The sequence below is a fragment of the Colobus angolensis genome, unplaced genomic scaffold, assembly GCF_000951035.1.
Source record: "Colobus angolensis palliatus isolate OR3802 unplaced genomic scaffold, Cang.pa_1.0 Scaffold326, whole genome shotgun sequence".
NCBI lineage: Eukaryota > Metazoa > Chordata > Mammalia > Primates > Cercopithecidae > Colobus > Colobus angolensis.
In genome coordinates this window covers 29,515-55,132 of record NW_012116555.1, presented here as the reverse complement: position 1 = coordinate 55,132, position 25,618 = coordinate 29,515, and the positions used below count along the sequence as shown (strand labels likewise).

At 37.9% G+C, this 25,618-nt stretch overlaps 1 protein-coding gene across 2 annotated transcripts in view; it reads right to left on the bottom strand.

The window, feature by feature from the left end:
• The window catches only part of ASB15 (ankyrin repeat and SOCS box containing 15), a 28,419-nt gene extending 3,280 nt beyond the window's left edge, over positions 1-25,139 (bottom strand). The window contains exons 1-10 of one of the 2 annotated variants that reach the window (XM_011951736.1): positions 25,065-25,103; positions 21,790-21,916; positions 19,599-19,707; positions 17,920-17,972; positions 17,698-17,829; positions 16,459-16,617; positions 9,544-9,789; positions 7,063-7,234; positions 4,898-5,468; positions 4,213-4,366 (exon numbers count right to left, since the gene is read on the bottom strand). In XM_011951736.1, coding sequence (XP_011807126.1) covers positions 4,213-4,366; positions 4,898-5,468; positions 7,063-7,234; positions 9,544-9,789; positions 16,459-16,617; positions 17,698-17,829; positions 17,920-17,972; positions 19,599-19,705 — 1,594 coding nt within the window. In that variant the 5' untranslated portion in view covers positions 19,706-19,707; positions 21,790-21,916; positions 25,065-25,103. Of the gene's footprint in view, positions 1-4,212; positions 4,367-4,897; positions 5,469-7,062; positions 7,235-9,543; positions 9,790-16,458; positions 16,618-17,697; positions 17,830-17,919; positions 17,973-19,598; positions 19,708-21,789; positions 21,917-25,064 lie in introns of both variants that reach the window. The other variant, XM_011951737.1, reaches the window with a different exon arrangement.
• Between the last annotated feature and the right edge of the window lie 479 nt (positions 25,140-25,618).

The following is a 25,618-nucleotide window of genomic DNA, read 5'->3' as shown; positions in this document are numbered from 1 at the left end:
CATAAGTTTTTAAGATAATGAGTTGATTTTCTATCATCTTCTGGAGCTGACCAGTTTTATAAAAAAATGTATATTTAATAAATCATTCTATTGTAAAGATACAAGCACATGTATATTCAATGCAGCACTATTTGCAGTAACAAAGACATGGAATCAACCTAAATGCCCATCAAGAAAATTTGGTACATATACACCATAGAATACTATGCAGCTATAAAAAGGAATGAGATCATGTCCTTTGCAGGGACACGGATGGAGCTAGGAAACCATTATCCTCAGCAAACTAATGCAGGAACAGAAAACCAAACACTGCATGTTCTCACTTATAAGTGGGAGCTGAATGATGAGAACACACAGACACATGGAGGGGAACAACACATACTGGGGCCTGTCGGAGGGTGGCTGGGGAAGTTTCAGCATCAGGAAGAATAGCTAATGGATGCTGAACTTAATATCTAGGTAATGGGATGATCTGTGCAGCAAACCACCATGGTACATGTTTACCTGTGTAACAAACCTGCACATTCTGCACATGAACCCTTAAAACTTAAAATACAAGTTGAAGGAAAAAAAAAGAAAAAAAAGAAAAGAAATCCACACATCGTATATTTAAATAGATTGGTTTCAATTCATTGAAATCATTACCCTTTTGAAACTTAAATTGTCCCATCTTTGGCCAGTTGGAGCCTCTTCAAGTTAGCCCCTGAATTCTTTTGTCATGAATCACGTAGTCTTTGCTTTCTTTGTTTTCTGGTATGACCAGATGTTCCAGGTTCATCTTATTCATTTCCTTCCCCAGATGCAATCATCCATTTCTCAAAAACAAAACAACCTCCAGCAAAAACCCTGGTTTCTTTTCGTAGGAAATGGCATTTCCAGGCCAAAATCTGTGTCATAGGAATGCTCATTGCTACTGGGTTTATCATTATTTCTAAGACTTATCTGTAAACAGACAGCCAATGCACACACACACACACCTAACACACACACCACCACCCCCCACAGCATAGTCGTCATGCACACAGATGCTTTCAAGATACAATAGCTTATGAGTTTATATTGTTACTTCTAATTCAAATTCAGCACTACAGGATTTTTTTTAATCGCTTCTCTATTACATCTGTATTTTTTTTCTGACACTTGACAATCTTTGGTTTCAAGAATACTAAGAATGGAATTGGAATGTTCCTTAATTACTCATTTGCTGAATATATCTCTCATCCTCAGCATAACAATATTAATAGTATATCACCATCAATATTTTAAGATATTTAAAAATATGTATTTTAATTGTTAAAAATTATTTATTTTATCTACTTACTAATATTCAAAAATAAATAATTGTGCTGTATCTGTCTTATCAGCACATATAACCATTACGTGTTGCATCTTCTCCCTTTTAACTCTCACTTAGTCTTGGCATTCTGTTTAGTGTTAGTCTTGTTTAATACTAGTTCTCATGTTGATATCTCACTAATCATTTTGGGCTGTCTAAAGGCCATTTCTTAGTGGATCATTCAGACGTCAGTAAGAGGAACGATATTTCTTGAGTTCTTGCATGCTGACAACAGTTTGCCTACATTGATCACTGGAAGTCAATTTTGCTGTGTAAGCATCCTTGGCTCACATTTTCCTTCCATGAAGAGTCTTAAATATGTGACTCCATTTTCTTTTGGCATAAACTATTGTTGATGAAAAGTTTAATAATAATCTATATTTTCCCTTATAAGTCACTTGTTCTTTTTTCCTATGTGCCCAAAGGATATAGTATTTTGTATATTATAGTTTCAAATCTTTCTTTTTTATTACAAGTTTTTCTTGAAACTTAGTTTTTTGTATTTGTTATGTTCCCTTCACTTGGTTTTCCTTTTCAAGGAATCTTATTATCCATGTATTGACTATTCATTGTCGTCAATGTTTTTAACTGTCCTTCAAATCCTTTTATCTAAGCTACAAGGATGCAAAAGCATAAGAATGATACAATGGACTTTGAGGACTCAGGGGGAAGGGTGGGCCAGGGATAAAAGAGTACACATTGGGTACAGTGTACACTGCTTAGGTGTACCACCACTAAACAACTTATCCATATAACCAAACAACACCTGTTCCCCCAAACCTATTGAAATAAACATATATATATATATTAAAATCCTTTATCTATTTCTTCATTTATATTTGATTTAAAATTTTTCCTTCATATCCTCTTATATCTCTCAATGTATTGTCGACTGTGTTGCTAGTTCTTGTTTTCATTCTAGTTCGGTCTTCACATTTGAAATTAATTTTTTCTAATTTTTATTCCTAACTCTTTCCTCAGTTGTTACCTGATTTCTGAATTTTTCAAATTTTGACTCATGTTGTTCACTCATATCTGATATTATTTTCCTCATGCTTTTTAGCTCATTTTGAAATAGAAGGTTTGAATTTTGATTGTTCTGAGAGTGTGGTTTGTTAGTTATGTATTCATTGCCCATGGGGATATCATTCTGTTCTTTCTACTTTTTCTTACTATTATGGGATTTGACTGTGATATTTTCTGTTGCTCATTTTTGTTTGCATTTAGTTTTCTTGCATTTTTAGAAGGATGCTTGGTACCAGATAGCTCTTCTACCTTTACAGAGCTTCTTACTCTATTATTTTCTTGCAATGACCCAAAATATGGTGGTTAGATCTCTGCGGTTTCCTGACTCTGTCTGCCACCCCTACTTTTTTGTGGGCCCTTTCTTGTTTCTGTCCTGCTTGATTTTTTATTTTACTCTCAATGAGGGCTTAAGTCAAGGAAGGGAACTTAGAGAAGTGGTTTTCAAGAATGCATAGGGTCTAGACTATTTTGTAATTTCCCTTAGCCTTAGCTTTTTATTTGTAAAAAGTAAGCATGATAATACTTAACTCTACAATATTTCATAGCACACTGTACATACACATTTCAGATACCTCACATAAACTTACCATGTAATAAAAACATAAAAATGCTAATACTTTAATTTTAAAACTAACGAAATTTATAAAGTAGTTTAAATATTCTAGACACTAAGCACCTTATATGCATTATTTCTTTAGGTTCCCACAACAACCTTATGAGGTTAATACTATCCTACATCTACTTTGCAATGGGAAAACCTAGACATAAGAAGAATGAGTAACTTGCTCAAAGTCACACAACTAGAATGTCTATCTTGGTCTTTTTATAGGAAATAAAAAATCCTCCTCCACTTAGAGAAGCAAAAATGGTAACAATAAATTTTTGCTTTTTTCATGAAAACATCAGTCCTGAATTACATATGCATTTTATAATCTAGCAATCCTACTCCAAGGCAAGGCCAGAATTCCATTTCATTCTAGGTCTATCTGACCCCAGCGCTCAATTTCTGGGCTAACAACACTATATTACTCTTCAGATTCTTCAAGATTCCTGTTCTAATTGCCGCAAAATCTCTTCTATTGTAGAACTAATTCCAAGAGAAGGCTGATTCAGGTATATTAAAGATGTCAACTTATTTAAATGTCATATAAAATTCTATAATGCTTCTTTAGGATTCATGAAATTGATGTCCAACTAGTTTTTGAAAGTTTATTTTCCCAAACTCATATTTTGAAAGTGAAAGCAACTCAAATCTATGATATTTTTCTGGGTTTTATTTGTATTTGGATTATCTTAAAATGTACTTTCACTGAAACTTGTATAATTCATTTTCATGATAAACTTTCATCTAGAAAAGACAAAATGGCCTGTCTACTAATCTATGATGGTAGGACTTTGTCAGTAAAGACCTCAGAGAAAGCATGTCAAAAAGAATAATTCTAATCCCTTCCATTAATTCATTTACTCCGTATTTATTGAAATGTACTACTTATTAGGCACTATGCTAAGCCTTGCGGATATAACAAGAAACAAAGTAGATCTCTAACCACGTGGAGCTTGCAGTCTACATATTGTATGATATTATAGAAGTTAATTTTAAAAATAAATTGTAATCAGTATGTTAATATAGTTGTAGTATTACTCATTACACAATTACAAAGCCGGAAAATAAAAAGAAAAATGAAAATATATATCTTACAACAGAGGAGGTGTTAAGGATGATTTTAAAACCCAGATAATTCTGGAAATACAGTAGAATAGCATAGGAAAAGTATCAAAGAAGACATTAAGAAATTTCCCCCATATATGTTCTTAATTTAAAAATTGTAGGCGAAACTTTTGGTTTTTACCTAGTATTTGGCGTATTTCTGGCCATTCTCTCTGTACTTCTAGTGCAGACTTCAGTTTAGCACACAGAGGAACATAATCCATGTAATCTATTAGTACACGAGTAACTCTGCCTACCAAGTGCTTCATCCAAGGAACTGTAATAAACTCACAGAACTGAGAGAATTGATAAAATTTAATTTAGTAATATTTTTTAATATACCATATACATAAACACTCAATTGTGTTATGGAAAAATTACTCTTTGTCTTATTACAGAAAATAAAAGATCCCTCCTTGTAACGAACAAAAATTAAAAATAAATTGTTTGCTTCTCTCTGTGAAACCATCAGCCCTGAAGACTCGCCTGGCTTTGATGTGATTGTGGTCAGCAAAGCATGGAGGAGTCACGCTTCTTTCCATCTGGCCCCAATATTCCACCAAACAGGCAGACGTGACTAATTGCCTACATTTTTACATTCTTCTACATTCAGTTTTCAAGTCAAGAAAAAACAAACAGCATCATTTTTTTTGGCAGGGGGGCTAGATTTATGCTTATATCCCCATATCATTGCAAACAAAAGTTGAAGAAAAACTAAAAGAGAAAAATTAGAGTTTATTTTTCTTGTCTTGTAACATCCCTAATTGAATGAATGGGTCTTAAATTAAGATGATGACCTAATATAAAGCAGAAAAGGCATAACTCACCGGGTTATCTTTTATTACACAAGATGTCCATCCTGGCAGCACCTCTTCCTCTATCTCTGACCACACAAATGAATTTCCAAAGATGTCACCATGCATGCAGTCAAAGCACATCTCCACTTGATAGCCATTATTCAGCAATAGCCTCAGCATTACCTCGTCGTTTAGGGCATACTGAATGACACTGGGGAAACGAGTATCATTCACATGCATAAAATAACAATTGACATTGGCTCCATGGGAGAGAAGCAGCCGGACAATTTCATAATTATTGGCCCTTACTGCCACAAGTAGACAGTTGAGTGGATCTAAGTTTGGGTCCGCGCCTGCAGCCAGAAGGACTTCTGTGCAACGAACATCATTATTAGAAACGGCAAAATACAGCGCAGTCTTCCTCTCATCGTCATAGCTCTGGGAAATGTGGTCAGCAAGTAGAGTGTTGACATCAAAACCATTTTCAATGAGCAGCTCTAGACACTGTGCACTTTGTCCATCTGCTGCTGAGTGAATTGGTGTTAGCCCACTTTTCCGAATTGCATTTTTAGATGTTGCTGGGATAAGATATTTCAGTGCACTAAAAGAAAAAAAGTCAAATATCTACGTGCCATAAAGAAAATCAAGAAATTAAATAAACTACCATTCTCACTAGATAAGTGAATGCAAATTGTATAGTTTCCTTTATTTTCTCTAGATAATTTTGTACTAAAACATTTAACCTTTGTCTGCGAGGTACAACTATTCAGTTTAGTGTAATGTAGCTCAGTTTTGATTTAGCTTTCTGTTCTAAATATTCCTAGGAAACTGCATCTTATATGTTTTTTCCTAGAATTGTGGTTCCTTGGGAACCCTCCCCATCTTCCAGTTCTCCTCTGAACAATATAATATTTACAGACAACCAATACTATTTTTAAAAATATAGGAGAAAAGTAAGCCTTTCTAATGCCATAGAGGACTGTTTCATAATCTTGACCATTAGGATCATGGGGTCATAGGAAGTGACCCTGGATGTCATTTAGTCCAACTGCTTCATTTAATAGAAGAACAATCTGAAGTCTGAAGAGGCAAAATGATTGTCCAAGGTCACACAGTTAGATGTAGAACAGGACGAGAATTTGGACCTTTTTGAACTCTTACGAATTTTTTCTCTTTCACTAATTCCTACACAATCTGTTTTTAAATATTGACCATGTACATTCTGTCTGCTTCCATATAACTTGCAATTGAATTATTAGCCAAAAGAAGAGTCTTTAGTATTCCATCAACCTTGCATCAGTCCAATTGAGATAACCAACCACAGTTTATATTTCTAAGCACATGTGATATAGTTGTGAGTTTCACACTTGACTAAACAGCTAGATGTGTATGAGAGCCACATGGCAAGGATAACCTGATCTCTTGTGCCTACTTTGTGAATTTATGAACACTGGGATTAAATCCAGGTAAACTCTAACAACATGTCGCTTAGCATCAATTATGCGTCACTGGCCACTTAGCCAATGGCCCACTGAAAACTATAAAGCCCAATTACTTCAAAGTTTTTGATCTTATGAAATATATTTAATTGTCTAAAACCATCCTCTCATGGTGGGTAGTTTAATATAGTGTTACCATATATATAGTCTACCAATGTGTTAATTTTGTATATTTTGTGATTTAAGAATCTATTCAACCATTTGTATGGAATAAAGAATTCTAAACTTATAATAAAACTTTTCTATTCAAGAATATATTTGACATTATACTATAATATCCTGGATATGTTAGGAAATAATTGGAATAACACTGATAGTATTGTTACAAATTTTAATCCTTTGTCAAGGGCAAAATTTTTAGAAACTCTGTAGCCTTTTGTTAAATACATTTGTAAACAGAAAGGCACTCTTGAGTGGCTTGTGTAGAATTCTCACTTATAGCTTAATTCCTTCTAAAAGAAAATTTCTTTTCATTATAGAAGTACTACAAATTCATTTTTTGGAAGTACAAGAATTTCAAAAGGAGGAAAATTAAATGAGCTCTAAATATCTAAATATGGAGCATCAAAACCTGAAGATTATGCCTATTTCTCCTCAGATTTTGGAAGGTATTACATATAGACTTGTGATTATACTGTATGTATATACAAATTTGCATTTTTAACTCAAATAATTACCCTGTAATTTATCACTCACAGATAATGCCCCTCATAGGCAGCTCGGTGTATAGGAAGATGCCCTGCTCGATTAGGTACATTTCCGCTTCCTCCATATTCCAGCAGGAGGGAAATGCAGTCGGGATTGCCACCTCCTGCTGCCTCAAACAGCACCGACGCGCCATCATCCGCCAAAGCAAGCACATCACCACCTGGCAGTATAAAACACGTGGCATGATGATAACTGGATGGTATTGTTTAAACAATCCCCTTAAAAACAACCTGTTGTGGGACTGGGTGCAGTGGCTAACGCCTGTAATCCCAGCACTTTGGGAGGCTGAGGTGGGCGGATCATGAGGTCAGGAGTTCGAGGTCAGCCTGGCCAACATGGTGAAACTCTGTCTCTACTAAAAATACAAAAATTAGCTGGGCGTGGTGGCACATGCCTGTAGTCCCAGCTACCCAGGAGACTGAAGCAGGAGAATCACTTGAACTGGGAGGTAGAGGTTGTGATGAGCTGAGATCACGCCACTGCACTCCAGACTGGGCAACAGAGTGAGACTCCATCTCAAAAACAAACAAACAAACAAACACCCCCCACAAAGCCTGTTGTGTTCCTTTCTGGTTAGGACTTAAAAAGTACAGAATTAAAGGCCTCTATGTTTTCTATATTTTTAATAAACAGTCATGAATGTATCATGCTTTGTTTTATTAGAAAATCTTTGGGCCAAAAATCATGGGAGAAATGAAGTCAATTTTCTTGACAGGCAAATTCTTCCAAAAAAGGCTCATTAGACTTTTTAATTTAAAGACAATAGTTTTTTGGTTTTTTGGTTTTGTTTTGTGTTTTTTGAGACGCAGTCTCGCTCTGTCGACCAGGCTGGAGGGCAGTGGTGTGATCTCAGCTCACTGCAGCCTCCACCTCCTGGGTTTAAGCAGTTCTTCTGCCTCAGCCTCCTGAGTAGCTGGGATTACAGGTGTGTACCACTACAGAGTTTTGCCATGTTGGCCAGGCTGGTCTCGAACTCTAGGCCTCAAGTAATCTACCCACCTTGGCCTTCCAAAATGCTGGGATTATAGGCATGAGCCATGGCGCCTGGACCCCTCTAGTTTAACTTAACAAATACTTACAGTTAATAAAGTATTAACAAATACTTTATTGCCCTCTTATGTGCAATCAGTGTGTGACCCTAAGAAGAATAAGTGTGACTACTCTAAGGAGCTTAGAGGGAAAATGAAACAAAATATCAGACAGCACAAACTGTATGATATTCCAGTGACACTGACATTAAGACAAGGAGACATGATATAGGGGACAGGGGCTCTGCTGCTTATGGTGAGAGCTGGGGGCCAGCCATTCACTTCCGTGCACCTCCATCTCCACATCTGTGAATGATTAATGCAGCTTACTTCACAGGGCTTATTTGATACTTAAATGTGCTTGTATTGGGAGACCTCATAAATGTTAGTCTTTTTCCCATAGGGAATCACTGGGGAGCATGTGGTGCTAGCGTTCGTTTGCGGATGAGGACGCTGAGAACCAGATATTGAAGGAGCAAGGCTAGGGTCTCACAGTGAGCAGTGGCTTAACTCGTTTAGGAGTTAGGTCTCCTTAACTCATGGTTCTGCAGTTGTATAAAGCACCTGGAGAGTTTAAAGGAGGGCAACGTCACAATCTGTTGGGAAGAATTAGGAAAGAATTTAGGGAGGAGGTGTCTCAAGAGATTGACTTTGAATTGTGCTGAAGAGATGAAGGCAAGGACCTGACCCAAACCCAGAGAGAAGGAATGTAAGGTATGTTTGGGAATATTGCTAGTGTATTTTGACTGGAGTGTGGGATACAAGATGGGAGCAGTGAGGGATAAACGTGGTAAAACAATTTGAGATGATGCAATAGGGATTATTTTTTGGATAGTTGACACTATTGTAGCTGTCCTTTAGGGAGGGAAGACAAGTTGCAGTATGTACTGTGATTCTCTGATGGGAGACTAGAAACCCAGAAAATGGTTAGAAAGTATTTGCACTGGTCCAGGGAGGACTGAGGGACCTGATCAGGATGGCAGATGGATTGCAATGAGAGGACGAGAGAAACGCTGCAAGAATTTGCAACTGATTGGATTTAGGAAAGCAAGTGATGGAGGAATTAGAGATAAACCCAAACTTTTGATCCTGTCAAGAGAAATTATTACATCAGAAAAGTGGAAAAACAGGAAGAATTCAGTTTAGGAGAAGATGAACATGAGGCCCTGATGAGCCATCTATGTGCAGACTGAACTGTCTTTCTCGAGAGCAATCAGGACTGGGCTTGTAAATGTGCAGGTCACAATGCATAGGGCTTAGCTCAGTTGTATAATAAGGGTCTATCAAGGGACCAGATGGGAAAACCTGATGCTAAGTTCCATTTAGCAGAGGAAGAGGAGCTCCCCTAGTTACATTCAGGGGAGGAAGAGTGAGGAATGGAGAAAAGGAGAGTTCAAGAGGCAGGACAGAAGTCAGGAAAATGTAACTCCTTTTCACATACCTTTGTGGATTAGATGTTCTAACACGTCACAGTGACCATATTCGGCAGCAACGCCTAATGGTGTGACTCCAAATCCATCTCTCAGGTGGACATTGCCTCCGTGTTTTAGCAACAGAGATATGATATCTTTTCGGCCTTGCTTGGCTGCTTCATGCATTGCTGACCATCGCTTGACACAGGGCTGGTCCAGACTAGCGTTGTGTTTGATCAGAGTTGATACCATGTCATAGGAGCCCTTTTTGACAGCTTGAAAATGATTGTTAAAAACAACAGTAAGTATATTAACACAAATACTTTAGGTGGTATTAAACTAATTACTGAATTTAATATTAAAATAGAGACTAGCTAGTAACTTTTTTTCTACAAGGAAAATAATGTATTTCTCATATCCCTTCTATTTCTCATACCCAAGTTTATATTTGTGAAATATAAGTTTACAAGATGACACTACCTTTCCTTTAAGACCTGGAGGAGGGGTAAGAGTTTCACAGAAAATAACATATATTACTAGGATAGGATGCTGTGTGCCCTCTTTCTAAACTTTAATTTCTTCACCAACAGAATGGAAATAACATTTGTTGTTGGGTTGTACAAATTAAATAATATATGTAAAATTCTCAGTGTAGTACCTAGTATATAACAGGAGCTCAGTAATTGACTATTATTATTATTCTATTGCTCCTAGGATCCGGGAACCTCATATGTAAATAATGTTCATCAGGTTTCCCCTATAGAAACAGGGTTTTTTCCCTCGCTACAAAAGATAGTAGTAAGTATTGAATGAACTTGTCTTTCTTATATATATATATATATTCTTTCTTTCCTTTTTCTTTCTTTCTCTTTTCTTTGCCTTTTTTTATTTTTTTATTTTTTTTTTGAGGCAGACTCTTGCTCTGTCACTGAGGCTGGAGTGCCATGGCACAATTTCAGCTCACTGCAACCTCCACCTCCTGGGTTCAAGCAATTCTCCTGCCTCAGCCTCCTGAGTAGCTGGAATTACAGGCACATGCCACCAAGCCTGGCTAATTTTTATATTTTTAGTAGAAACAGGGTTTCACCATGTTGGTCAGCTGGTCTCAAATTCCTGACCTCATGATCTGCCCGCGTTGGCCTCCCAAAGTGCTGGGATTACAGGCGTGAGCCACAGCGCCCGGCCCTCTTTCTTACATTTTTAATGGGTGATTATCAATAAGATTGTTTAGAATCTACATAGGCCAGCTGCTCCCAGTGAGTGAAGTGAGGGTTAATGCAGTACAATTAAGGAGGTTCACCAAATCAGTTGTCTCTCTCCCTCTCTGCTTGTCTCTAATGGCTGAAATTATACTGTTAGGTTTTTCCCCTTTTGGATTATTAAGAGATTGTGCCCATTTAGATGTATACACTTCTAAAAATGTAACTTTTTTTCCTTGTAAGTAAAATCTTATTAAAAAACAGATTAGGATGAGTGCTACCTCCTACAAATGACGATATACACAGTTACATTCACTCATTCATTCATTCACTCGCTCATTTACTATTCAGTTAATACGGCTGGTTCTACTAAAGGCTCTGTGTTATGCTCTGTGGACAACAGGAAGAATAGACAGATTTGGATCTCACTCATAGAGTTTATGGCCTAGAGAAGAAGCCTATGCTACCTTCTATTTAAAGAGAGACTCAAAGTCTGGGCCTATACTGGGAAATGTAGAAGAAGATGTGAGGCCGCATAGAACATTCTGGGGTAACCAGGAGGCAGAATGCAGAAAGGATCTAAAGTCAAGGCGAGGAAAGCAGCTCCCAATGTAGTAATGGGAGGGTGAAGACAAACTTTGCCTACTTCATTTGGGAGCAGGCAAGATTTCCCTGCAGGAGATTCCAGTTTTTCTCCCTCTTCTTGTCTAAAGTAGAACCTGTTGACAAGTGCCTCCTCTGAATTGCCCAACTGTCACTGGCAGCTCTAATTACAGTGAATTACCTCATGCTAGCTGGTGTTATTGCAGAGCAAACATCACGTAAGCTAAACAAACTAAGAGATCCTCATGGATCTTCTTGCTCTGATGGCAGTTTTTATAATTAGAGAAAAAATGTATTAAAATAATGAGCCTCTTACCCCATCATCTTTTAACCTTTTGTCTGACTCAGAAAACATATTGATTAAAGTAGTTTCTCTTCATGAAAATAACTGCATAAATGTGTCATCTTCAACTTAAAATAGTTTTTAAAAAATCGTAACTCCACTTCCAATTTAGTTTTTTGAAATCAAGAATATATTTCCCACAGAAAGAATAATGCAAATAGTAGGAAACCCCTTGCAAGCTAACTCACGAAGATATTCTTAAGCAATAAATGACTGAAATAATGAAAACTCATAAAGCACGGTACTGGTGTAACTTAACTGATTAAGTAAAATAATTTTAAAATGTCTTGTTTTACATATGGATATATATATTTACATATTATATATAAATTTTTTTCTCTAGAACTTAAAATTCTAAAATTTAGAATTCTTTAGAATTTTTTTCAGGAATCTTCAAATTCTTTATTAAGTTTTTAAATGTATAGCTTCAATAGTAATGCTTAAAACTGACTTTAAGTTGAAGAGTTTAGGGAATTAGATTAAGAATTTTGCATAGATGATAGGAAAGGGTTATCTTGATTATCTTGACAAGGACTGGTGGATTAAAAGCGGAAATGGAGTGAAGAGGATGTGTATTGATTTGTGAGAAAGAAAATGTCTGAAGCAAAATGAACTGATCTGTGAATGGCGTAAGGCCATCAGGAATGGGGGGCAGTGGGACTGAAGCGTTATTCCAGATGATCCCTGAGCATCCTCCTTACTCTGGGCTCCACTGGCCAGGATCAGCTTGTGCCTATCCAACTAGGGAAAGGTGACACCAACTCCAGGGGAGTGGGTAGAGAAGGAGTCCAAGTGCAAAAACCTTTAATAAGTGTCAGATCGTCACAAATCAGGTATCTACCATTCAGCAAGTAACTGTATAACATGACTGTAGTACATTAAATTACCTTAAATATGGAAGGGCCAGATGACTGATAGGGACCAAAAATGATTTTTTTCTTGGCCCTCTAAGGGTATCTCATAAATAGAGAGAAGGATGATGGCATTAGGATAAGAAAAAGTAACATGGCATTGTACAGACAATACTTTTTTCCCTCTTATCTCTCCTCTACAAGTTAAGGGACTCTGAATAGCAAATCCCAAAGAAGACCATAGATTGAAGAACAAACTGAGGAAGTGCCATGAATAATCCATTTTCCTATAAAACCCAAGAAGACTTGGCATGGCTTCCACAACAAAGGTGCTGATTAAGGTAACCCAGGAAAAGTCCCTCTTCCCCAGATGTGTGGCTGATGAGGACATACACGAGCACCTCCAGAATATTAACTTCATGGAGACTGTAGTCCTCTCTTGATCTTACCACTTAGTTTTAAAAACACTTTATTTCCTAAAATTAATTCTATTTCAATTCTGATAATTCAGTGATAGAATTCCTTTCCTACACTTTAGATATTGCTAGTACAGAGAATGAAACCACCACGGAACTTTGAAATGCATGTAAATGTTTACTGCTCTGTTGTAGGCCTTAAGCATTAAAGAAAAATATAAATGAAGCCAAAAGAAAACAAGGAGTGATAATCACAGCTTAGTTGTCCTTTAAGAAATAAGTGGATTGAAACTTACAAGTGGAGAATAATTCTCTATTTGCAAAGTGAAGCAGTAAACAATTCTGGAAGTGTATCCTTTTTGTGCAGAAATTCAAGGTGATCTATAGAAACAACACAGATGTTGTCGCAAATACTCTGTGGCCTATTCTGGGCGTTAAAAAATAATATAGGTCATGGGCCGGGTGCAGTGGCTCATGCCTGTAATCCCAACACTTTGGGAGGCCGAGGAGGGCAGATCACAAGGTCAGGAGATCGAGACCATCCTGGATAACATGGTGAAACCCCATCTCTACTAAAAATACCAAAAATTAGCCGGGTGTGGTGGCGGGCACCTCTAGTCCCAGCTCCCAGCTACTTGGGAGGCTGAGGCAGGAGAATGGCGTAAACCCGGGAGGCGGAGCTTGCAGTGAGCTGAGATCGCGCCACTGCACTCCAGCCTGGGCGACAGAGCAAGACTCAGTCACAAAAAAAAAAAAAAAAAAAAACAGGCCACATTACTAGTGGTGAATCAACACCCACATATACATATTCTGTTTAATATCTATAGAGCCTACTCAGGAAAAGAGTTCTGGTTTATTTATGAAAAGTGTCATGTGACTGATTCAAAGTCAGGTTAAAATGTATGCAGAGACTATCATTGGTTTCTCAGTATTTATGCTTCCCCTTTTCCTTTTAGCCACAGAGGCCCCAAGTATTTAGCTGGCCACAGACCATCCAGGTAGACACTAAATGTCCTGGCCTCCTTTGCCCCAAGGTGTGGTGGCATTGTGACAAAATCTGAGCTAATGGGACATGAGGGGAAAGGCCATGTGCACTGTCCAGGTCATCTTTTTAAATTGAAGATGCTTGCCTAGAGCTTCCTCTTTCCTCCTTCCTGCTGCCTGGAAAATGGTGACATTGGGAGCAACCTTGGAAACACACTGTAATGTTGATAGAGCCACCCTCACAACCCTGGGCCATTCTGCAATGTGTGAGAGAGAAATGACTTCTTTCTCTTTAAGTCATTCTTGTTTATTTGTTTGCTTTGTGGATCTGTTTTTGGTTTTTGTTACAGAAGCTTTGTCTGTATTCTAACTATATGGATTAGATTGTTTTTCCCATCTTATCTGAATTTGTGAAGGCTGAAAGCTCTGACATGGAGCAAGAGTAGGCAAGAAGGGGCCAGGCTCACGCCTGTAATCCCAGCACTTTGGGAGGCTGAGGCAGGCTGATCATGAGGTCAGGAGATCAAGACCATCCTGGCTAACACGGTGAAACCCTGTCTCTACTAAAAATACAAAACATAAGTCGGGTGTGGCGGCGGGCACCTGTAGTCCCATCTACTTGGGAGGCTGAGGCAGGAGGATGGTGTGAACCCGTGAGGGAGAGCTTGCAGTGAGCCGAGATTGCACCACTGCACTCCATCCTGGGCGACAGAGTGAGACTCTGTCTCAACAAAAAGTAGGCAAGAAGGAAGGAACCAGGCCAAAATGACACCACGCTGTGGAGACCGTCTTCACTGAGCAAGCTATATTGGGGCAGAACACCTGCCTCGGAGTCTGCCACTCCTGTCTGCTGATGTTCCCCTATACAACCCTCAAGACAATCCAAGAGCAAGGCTCTTCGAAGCCTTCACAGATTTACTGCTCTTTTATTCTCCTAATGTAATTTAAATACATACTTTATTATAGAACTTATAACACTAATTTTCCATTTAAATTACATTTAACTTTCCTCCTAGACTCTGAGAGGAGGAAGATTAGTCCATTCATCTTTATATCCACACTGCCCAGGACAGTCTCTGGCTTAATGTGACTTCTTTTTTTTTTTGAGACGGAATCTTTCTCTGTCACCCGGGCTGGAGTGCAGTGGTGCGATCTCGGCTCACTGCAGCCTCCACCTCCCAGGTTCAAGTGATTCTCCTGCCTCAGCCTCCCAAGTAGCTGGGATTACAGGCAGCTGCCACTAAGCCCAACTAATTTTTGTTTTTGTGTTTTTAATAGACATGGGGTTTCACCATGCTGGCCAGGCTGGTCTCGAACTCCTGACCTTGTGATTCGCCCTCCTCGGCCTCCCAAAGTACTGGGATTACAGGCGTGAGCGACCACGCCTGTCCAATGTGACTTCTTAACCATGTTTTTTGCATTGGTATTGTTGAATCAATGCCATCAAATATAAATATTTTACTAATGTTCATGATTTATCCAAGTTTGCTTAACAATATTCAGATTTTCTTAATATTCAGGCTGCTTAATTTTTTAAAAGTGATTCCTCTGTGAACAGGAGCTGTGATGGTTCTTAACTAGCTATGACCTTAAATGTCTTCCTCTGTGATTGCTGGTAAATAATCTTATGTCCTGTCCTCCCTCTCCTCCTGCTCCTGCTGCTCTTCCCTCTCCTCCTCCTGCCACACAGACAACTTCATAATGGCTCTTCCCTCTTGAGCATCTATTACATGTGAAAGCTTTTATATATTTTTTCTCTAATTTTTAATCACAATTCTGCATGGTAGGTGTTGTATTTCCTTTTACACTTGAGAAAACTGAGGCCCATGACTGCAATTCACAGCTAAGATTTAAGCCCAGTAATCTCCGTGCCAACACCAAATTCTTACTCCACCACCCTATGTCCCTAAGAGAAAGGAAATGTTATCTCTGGGTCATTTGGAGTTAATCTTATCACTCTCTCCTTTCACAAACAGACTTGCCAATTCTTATTGTTCAACAAATAGCAGGATATACGAGACAGAGCTGGTAAATGTCACGTTCACATTTCCCATTCTTCCCTTGTTGTGTCACAGTGTACCCCTCATAGGTGCCATGCTCTGCGTCTGTGTGCTCAGAATCTGCTGCCTCCCCTTCCTTCCAGCTTTGCCTGATCAGTCTGATGTGAACTTGATCTCTCCCTTTGGAATCCCTTTCCACCTCTTGCTTCTGGCTACATATTGCACGTGCAACCCTCTTTACAACTGGATCCCATCTAGAGAATATTCCTTTAAAATTGCTATCTCTGGCTTCAAAAAACTAATTCCGATCCCTCCTGGTTAGTTGCAATCTCTACAACTGGATACTGAAGGATATAGCCATCTTTCATATTTCACATCCTTGTAGGATAGGGAAACAAAATCATAGGTCAGAAGACATGGGGGTTAAGCAAGTAGCTCAGGGAATGGAAGGAACTGAGATCACAATTTTAGCCATTATACAGTGATTTTCAATAAATAGTTATTATTTGTTTCAAACGGTAAAAGTTCTAGAAAAAAAGGTCATTTACCAATTAGAAGGGGGGTCTCTCCTTTGTCATTTTTTGTGTTGGGCCACACTCCCTTTTCTAATAAAGTTCTTACATTTTTCACCAGACCAGCTTTGACTGCCAAAGTCAAGGGTGTTTCTCCATCACAGGTCTTGAACTCCCAGAGTGTCTTATAGGATGCTGTGACATGAAAGCATTATGTTGAAAAGTTGAAAATACTCACTGACAGGATATCAAACAAATCAGAGCAACCCAATATTATATACATCAGATTGAACAAAGTCAATTGATGAAAATGAAAAGACTTTGACAAAAGTTTACCAAATGACAGTGAGGATAAAGTACATGCACATGGAGTTGCTAATCAAATTGACAGCTAGAAAACCAAAATCTGTTTCTAGCTGCTTTTTTGAAAATGGCGCACTAGGTCTCATTTCTTGATACATTACAAAACAGTGCTTCAATCCTTTGTATTATAATTTATATTGTAACTGAAATTGTTTTTTGTGAAATGCAGTCTGTCAATGTGGGAATGAGAATGTACTTGAATGTAGGTATCATTGTGTCAAAATGATCCTTAACATCATCTAGATCTGTCTGTCTAGCTGTCTGGTTTTCTAGATGGCTGGCTAATAATCAAGTGTGTATCTCCCAGAACATAAAGCTGTCATGCAACAGTAAAAGTTGAACAATAGGGCACTATCAAAAGTGTTCTGTAAGATGCTAAGATGTGAAAACACTGTTAGAACATAAAAGTTATTGTTAATATTTAACACTGGCTTGATTTACCACAACATTTTTTAATGTTTACATTAAGGAAAAAAACAATGTAATGTAAAGACAAATATTTTCGGTACTCCCTGTTGCACTATATAAGAATCTTTTGGAAACTGTTAACTCAAGAGATAGTTCAAAATGAAAAATTTAAAATTGACTTCCAAAAGAAAAGAGTGTTATATATAACTCAATTACTTCATGATATATAGAAACTTTTATCACTATTATGTGATAACCACACCTTTCCACCAACCTGTGTCTCATTCATAGGTAAAAGGATGCAAAAGGTAAACCCCGAATGTCAAAAAATGTCCTAATTTTTATACTCTGAGTTTAAAACAGGGGTGCTGCCTTTTTCAAATTCCAAATAATATTTTAATCCACCTTTTCTTTCTGCTAGTTATGTTCACTGAAAACACTTATAACATCAACATGTCAATATTCTTGCCATGGTTTGGTCAAACATGTTTTATGTTCTCTTACCATCCAGAACAATCTCAAGTATTTGTTGAATGGGTTGAACAACAGCTTCATGCAATGGAAACCATCCTCTTTCATCAGCTTCATCCACTGCATATTTATATTTTACATACTCCTGGAGCTCAAGAATGTGACCTAAATTAAACACATCGACTGATGACTAATCTCTGTTTTTGTAAGGTGGAATCTCCAGTCCATCCCACTGTGGATGGTACACTCATTTACCTTGTTTGATGGCCTCCACAAGTTTTCTGTTTTGACCACTTAGGGGTACAAATCTATGAGATAAAGAAAAACCATATTTATACTAGATACTAGTGATATATTTCAAGGAACCAAATATTTTAATTTATATTGCATTTTTAAACTTAATTTTAATAATCAAGATCCAAAGGAGACGCATACAACTGATTTTATCTCCTTAAAAAAGTAAATGTACGGGAGTCAGACACAGAGTATATTTACAATGCATTGATCTAAGAATATTAGTGAAGATGGTGAAATAGAAGAGTGCAATGCTATCTCTGAGAGATCTCAAAGCAATAAAAAAGGAGTAAACAATTGGAGTCAGATTCAGAAGAGCTAGGTTCAGATCCTAACCTGATTTTGTGATTCTGGGGAGGCCAGTTAGCCTTTCTGGATGTGGGTTCTTCATCTGAAAAATGATGGAATTAACAGATCTCTAGGGCTTTTTCTAATTTTAAAAATTCTATGCTCAAAAAATGTTTATTGCTTTGAACTTAATAATTGCTAATAAGGTACTTACTTGGGAGCTTATGGTCTAAACTACATATGTGAGTTTTAAATTAACTGTTCCACATGTGAAAATAGGCAGGTCATTTACTAAACAAACTCCCAATCACTGGCCCAGCAGGTCATGATTTAAATCCTCATGGAAGTTTTCTGGTGTGTGTGTTTGTTAAGTGGAAAGAAGGAATTCCATAACAAATTTACTTAACTCTGTTAAGCAGAAACATTTGCTGGCATACCAGGGTTGTGAATGCCTTCCAGGGAGCTCTAAAGTTCTAAAGCTTGTTGGAGATAAGGGAGACATTTCAGACATTTCAGACGTAGACATTTCAATGCACTACGTCTATTTTTTCAAAGCTCAAAAGCAACCATTTTTAAACACTGGATCTCTTCAAAAGTACTACTAAATTCCAGAATACAAGATTTTAAACACTGTAACAAAAAGTAAAGGTAAACTAGTTTATTTCTGTCAGATGTATAATGTCTTTTTTTAAGAAAGAAATTTACTTTTGCAGTTTTAGACTCAATAAATCCTACCTACATAATACATCACTTTTAGGTATATTTTAATTTATTAATTCTTGTCATTTAGATAGTAGATAATCAAATAGGTGGTAGTTTGTATATTACTTTGTCATATAAAATAAAAACCTGCAACTCTTCTCTCATTCATTAACTAATGGGCTACGTGGTTTAGCATTATTCTTCATATTTTAAACAAACAACAATGGAATACATTACCTATAAAGGGTTAGCTGAATCAGTAGCAGAATGAGCTCTAGAGTATACAGATCTCTGTATACCAACCTGTCTGTCTATTTATTGTATAAACTGTACTTGCAAATATGTTCAAATTACTCATTACCCTTTTTGAATCTATATTAATTTAGAAAATAGGCAATTCTATACAACCAAATTCATCTAGGAATTTTCCACATAGGGTTTTTCCTGTTCTCTACATGAGGTGAGGATTTGTGGAAGATCAGATTGCTAAAACTTATGTACAGTGGCTCTTGGAAAGCTGTTAGATTCCCTATCAGAAAGGAAAGGTCAGTTTTCCTAGAGAAGGAATTAGGAAATGGTGTTCATTTTATCTCACAACAAAATGAATGCCATAAAGAAATTGTGCTGAGGATAGTTGGTTTGAGTACTACCTTTCAGGATAAAGCACAGTCTTGCTGGCTTCAATGGATTCTTGAATACTTAGCTGAATATCATAACTTGTAAGATGGTCTTCATCAGGGTCATCATTAGTATCCATTCCTGCGTATAATTTTGAAGGAGACGAGTTCTTATTATCAACAAATGACCCAAAACAGTACACAGAATAAACATGAAAAATGCATAGTGAAAAACTAAAATGCATTTTTGTTTCCCTGGTTAACAAATACAAATGCGGGTAACATTTTAATCCACATTACATGTGAGGTTGATTTTATTAACTTAAATGGTCTAACTGTTGAAACCTTTAATAACCTGCCCTTTGAGCATTTCTCTTTCTAACTTTTGACTTTTGTGTTTTTCAGTAATAGTTGCAGTTGGGCTAATAAGAATTCACTTTTTCCTGAGCTTCTGATTGATGCCAATTTTGGCCCATTAGCTTTCTTGGAGAGTGTGTACATAGCACATTAAAAACTTAAAAATTGATCCAATGAGGATAAGATGGATAGTGGCTGTAATGGAGAACAGTCATCTTTTTACATTCTTTTTTATTTTTTTTTGAGATGAAGTCTTGCTCTGTCACTCAGGCTGGAGTGCAGTGGTGTGATCTTGGCTCACTGCAACCTCTGCCTCCTGGATTCAAGCAATATTCCTTCTCAGCCTCCTGAGTAGCTGGGATTACAGGTGCACGCCACCATGCCAGGATAATTTTCATATTTTTTTAGTAGAGACGGGGTTTCTCCATGTTGGCCAGGCTGGTCTCAAACTCCTGACCTTGTGACCCGCCCGCCTTGGCCTCCCAAAGTGCTGGGGTTTACAGGTGTGAGCCACCGTGCCTGGCCCCTTTTACATTCTTTACAAACCATTAATGGTCAACTGCAAAGTCTGATTGGTCTCAGAGCATCATTTGAACATTGTGATAAGGACCATTTTAACTTCATCCATAGACCAGAAACCAGCCCTCCTATAGAGTCCCTCTTAACTCCCTTACACAGTTCTGTTACAAGCCACTGCTCTTGACTGGCCCATCTCGCTGAAGAGAGTACAGAAAAATGTAAATTAGTCTTCATTTGCTTATTTCTCCCAGATATCAAATTAGGAGAATGAATTTACTATCTTACTCTTTACTATTGAATTAATTGCTTTATTTTATTTAGAGAGGACATTTAGTAAATATAGAGATAAAATTTCTATAGCTGAGTTGACTGGCTAATATGAAATTATCTTTGATTGGTGGTACTTTTCAAGCCTTTTGTAGTCTGTATATGAAATTTTACTTTATAGTATGTCTTCTGAATGAGAGAAAAACAAAAGAGTACTCTGCAGGCAATTTCCAAAACACAGTTGACACATGCTTTACCTCTTCTCATTCTTCCTCAAGGTTGGATAATTGGATAATAAATGCTAACATCCAAGGCCTCTAACCTGTGGACAGAACTCATTGACAATATTATGATTAATTGTTCATTGTTCTATAGCAGTGGCCTTAATATCAGCTCAGAACAAAAGGTATAGAACAGTGCTAATGTTCAGAGACCACACACGAGATAGTCACCATGCTCCACCAAGCCTCACACTGTGGTATCTCAGTCTCCTCAAAAGCCACACTAGAGATCTTACTCACCACGTAGACGTAAATGGTATTTTGCTTTTTAATGTATTGTTTATTGGTTCACTGTGTGTCTCCTCTCCTTAGAATGTAACTCAGGAATAGCAGGGAATTAGTCTGTGACCTCAGTGCCAAGAGAAGCATCATCTCCTGGTTCGTGCTGTCTAAATATGTGTTGAATAAATGAATTAATGAATTAATAAGTGAGCATTGAACCATAATCCAGGCTCCTCTTTGTTCTTAGAACTGATCATTTCCTTCGGATATGGAGTTTCTCTTTTTTCTAACTAAACAAATTTGATCGTTCACTCTGTGCTTAGCTTCATTTGTCTCTCTTCTGTTCTTTTCCATAATATTCCCCTTTATTCACGAGGTCCTCTCAGCTGATCCCCACCCATGGTTCACACTGTGTCAAGGCTGGCACAAGACATTCCTCCTGTGGAAACCCTTGGTGTCATTCTTCAGTTCCTCTCTAGCTGTCTTAATCTGCGAATATCTCCTCTTATGTAATATTTTTCCAATGTCTTGGTTTATACTCACTCATTCTGTATTTGCTTTACAAGTTCTTTACATACTTGTGTTTGTGTTTTCACTTGGACCATTAGTTTTCTGAGAAGAAACAAAATCTCTTTTCTTTTTTCTATCTTTTCCCTCTATTCTTACTCCTTGTCAACTATAGCAAACAGCTGCTGTCTGTGGTCACTGGAATAAAAGTTGTTGACTCATTACTAGCAGACAAGTACTGAGTCTGTCAGCCAGCACCAGTAGATGACAAAGTTCAACCTGTGACCTCGCCTGGTGACTTTCTCAGTGATATTACTGGGGTGATGGGGGGATTGTATGGCTCTGGGATTAGTAATAGGATACAGAGCCCTTCACCTATTTAAATCACCAGCTTAAATCTAACCCTGTTTGAAATTTGGGCTTTCAGTGTATGAGAGAGTACAGACTCCATAGAGAACTGAGCTGGTCTGTGGAAAGTATTTTATTTCAATGTTTTTTGTTTGTTTGTTTGTTTTTGTTTTTTTGCCCTACTATCACATAGGAAGTTACCTAGGTTCCTGTTTGGTATTTCTAATGACCGTAGGGTTAAAATGAAGGGAACACTTTCTATGCAGAACAACTCCAATCTAGCACAGGTGACTGCAGCCTTTTCCTGAAAGCTTGAGATGAAGTGAAGATCTGTATGCAGGTGTACTAAGGTGCCAGGCAGTCAGTCAAAGGAGCATTACTGGAATGTACTTAAAGACATCAAGACACAATGATAAAGGCAAGAGAAGAGTAACTGATTTATCTAAACCTCACACAAATTTATCCTTTAGATAAATAAGAGTAACTTATTTATCTAAGACCAGCTCAGTTCTCTATGGAGCCTGTGTTCTCTCATAAATAAGAGTAACTGGCCAGGCACGGTGGCTCACGCCTATAATCCCAGCACTTTGGGAGGCCGAGGCGGGTGGATCATGATGAGGTCAGGAGATCGTGACCATCCTGCCTAACACAGTGAAACCCCGTCTCTACTAAAAAAATACAAAAAAATTAGCTGGGCGTGGTGGTGGGTGCCTGTAGTCCCAGCTACTCGGGAGGCTGAGGCAGGAGAATGGCATGAACCTGGGAGCCGGAGCTTGCAGTGAGCAGAGATCACACCACTGTGCCCCAGCCTGGGTGGCAGAGCGAGACTCCGTCTCAAAAAGAAAAAAAAAAAGAAAAAAAAGAAAAAAAAAGTAACTTATTTATCTAAACCTCTTTGAGTGGCTAGGACTCAATCCTACCTAAGGGCCAGCAACAGTCTATGGGAAATTATTTCTATAAAGCACTACTCAGAAGCATGAGGAAAGGCCAGACAACATTTGAACATCTTTAAGATATATGTATGGGTGTCTCGCTTCTCAGTCTAGAGAAATTGACTTTTTTTTTTTTTTTTTTTGAGATGGAGTTTTGCTCTTTTGCCCAGGCTGGAGTGAAATGGCACAATCTCAGCTCACTGCAACCTCCGCCCCCTGGATTCATGCGATTCTCCTGCCTTAGCCTCCCAAGTAGCTGGGATTATAGGCACTGGCCACCATGCCTGGCTAATTTTTGTAGTTTTAGCATAGATGGGCCCCCCAATGTGCTAGAATTACAGGCATCAGCCACCATGCCTGGCCTAGAGAAACTGACTCTTAATAAAAGAGAAATCATTTTTTCTCCATAAGTAGCTGATTTACAAAGTAACTGATGCAATCATATTGTACCATCAGCCTCTTCATTCAAAGCACTGGTTAACCTTGCTTAGGGTCATGAAAACATTTGATGAAAGCTATGTATTCTCTCTCCAGAGGGACACATGTCCACTCAAAATTTTGCATGCAATTTTAGGGAACTTATGGAATCTCAGAGGTTTTTTCATGTTCTCCTGGTAAAAAACCACTAAATTAAGGATTCCTAAATGCTAAATGCCAAACATATTCCTCAGATATCAATAAGTATTAGTTTATTTTACAGATAGGCTAAGTAAAATCCTTAATTCAGATAGTGAGGAAAGGAAATTTGGTGATCATGTAAATTTTTTGATACATTTGGCAATAGTAATAATAACTATAAATTATCAAGTGCTCACCTTGTTTCAAGCACTGTGGAAAGCATTTTGTATACATTACCTTGTTTTAAATTCTCATTCCAATTCTATATTATAGGTATTACAGATTCAAGAGGTTAAATGACCCACCAAATGTCTCAGAACTAATAAGTAGAGTCTGGACCAAGCAGGCAATACCTTCACTTTTAAGGTCTTTCAGAAGCTAGAGGAAAATATCTCACAGTCTGTTGCCCTTAAAAGAAAACACTGTGATCTTGCTTTTAACAGCCAGCTTTTGATGACAATCACTTCCAAAAATAAAAAATAGCTTCCAGGGACACATAAATCTTTTTCTTTGGCTCCATGCAATAAGGCTTTATGTTACTTAGGGTGGTCTGAGGTTCCTAAGCTTGCCTTCATTCTGTACTTTTTGCCTTGGAGGCCAAACAACAGGATCAACATACCAGTTGGTGCCTGACTGAAATGGTCAGGAGGTTGGTAATGTTGCAAGGTATGATGCAGGAGTGAACATGAGTATATGACACCTTTTTGCATCAGTTTTGCTAAACTGCCTCCAAACCATAATCTGAGCTATTGCCTTCCTGTAAAGGTAGCTGATAAATTTATGATACCTGTCAGAGCTTCCTTTGAAATACAATAGCTCCCACAGCACGGAACCAAGGTTCTCCCTTTCCCTGAAAAAGGATGAATACAAATTTCTTCCTCGTGAATTGTTTAGTTGGTTTACTCCTGCTTACATGCAGATCTGTTTGCCCCACCTACCCTCACACGCTGTCTTGGGCATAACAAAATTGAAACCATCGCTGTGAGTCCTAAACAAAGCTGGTCTTGAGAGTAAGCAGAGTGGACAGTTGCTTCCATGGTGCAAGGAAGGGCTCTGTGTCCATAAATAACACACTGCCCCCAGCACCTGTCACATCAGTGTCGTTCTATTGCATCAGTAAGAGATTCTGTCCTTTAGGGCTTATCGTTCCATCTTCCAGTGTCCCTTTTAAAATTTAGACAGCAACATACTGGCCCCTAGTTTAGAACCAAGATGTCTTGGGATAGTTACTGGAGTACGTGAGGCTGGGAAGACGGCAGAAAGTTTAAGGTTAAGATCTAGTGGGAAGTGATATGAAGGGACAAGAAAAGGGCAATAGAGTACAACTTGGTTTTCTTTACAGTTTTATCCAAGGCCAGCCCAAATAGAAACCCTGAGGTTCTGAGGGAGATGCAGATTTCTGCTGTGTGGAATGGGGGACACTGATTCCCTGGGAATTTTTCTTTTACCTTGAAGCTGCTATGGTTCTTGAGTGTCGAGCTCATCTACTAGAGGTCCCTGAGAGAATCATCAGGATTTATCCTATCGGAGGAAGGGCAAGAGTTAAAAGACATTTTTTTTTGATATTGTCAAAAAAATACCGTTGTTATATACAAAACAATACTAAGTCTCATTTTTATGCACTTTGATCATTTGTATGCATACTTTTAAAGATGTGGAGAAATCAATATAGATAAAATCCTGTTGTAACTTTGCTTTTTATTTGGTGACTGAACACTTATTTTTTAAGAATTGCATAGCCCGAACTGGCAAATCACATGAATGGATTTGTTACGATGATTTAAACAACAAAATCAACTAGTTCCCTGGAAATTTCAGATAGAAGTGTAACTCTGTCAGAATTGGGTTTTACCCCACAGTCACAGGTAACTTACACTTATAAGCAATAACTTAATGCAATTCGCTCTTTATGGTATTTGCCTTTTCTACTGAAGAGAAATCCTATGCATGATGGGGAGAACTAGATCAGTTTAAATAGCATCTTTCTTAACAACAAAGTATG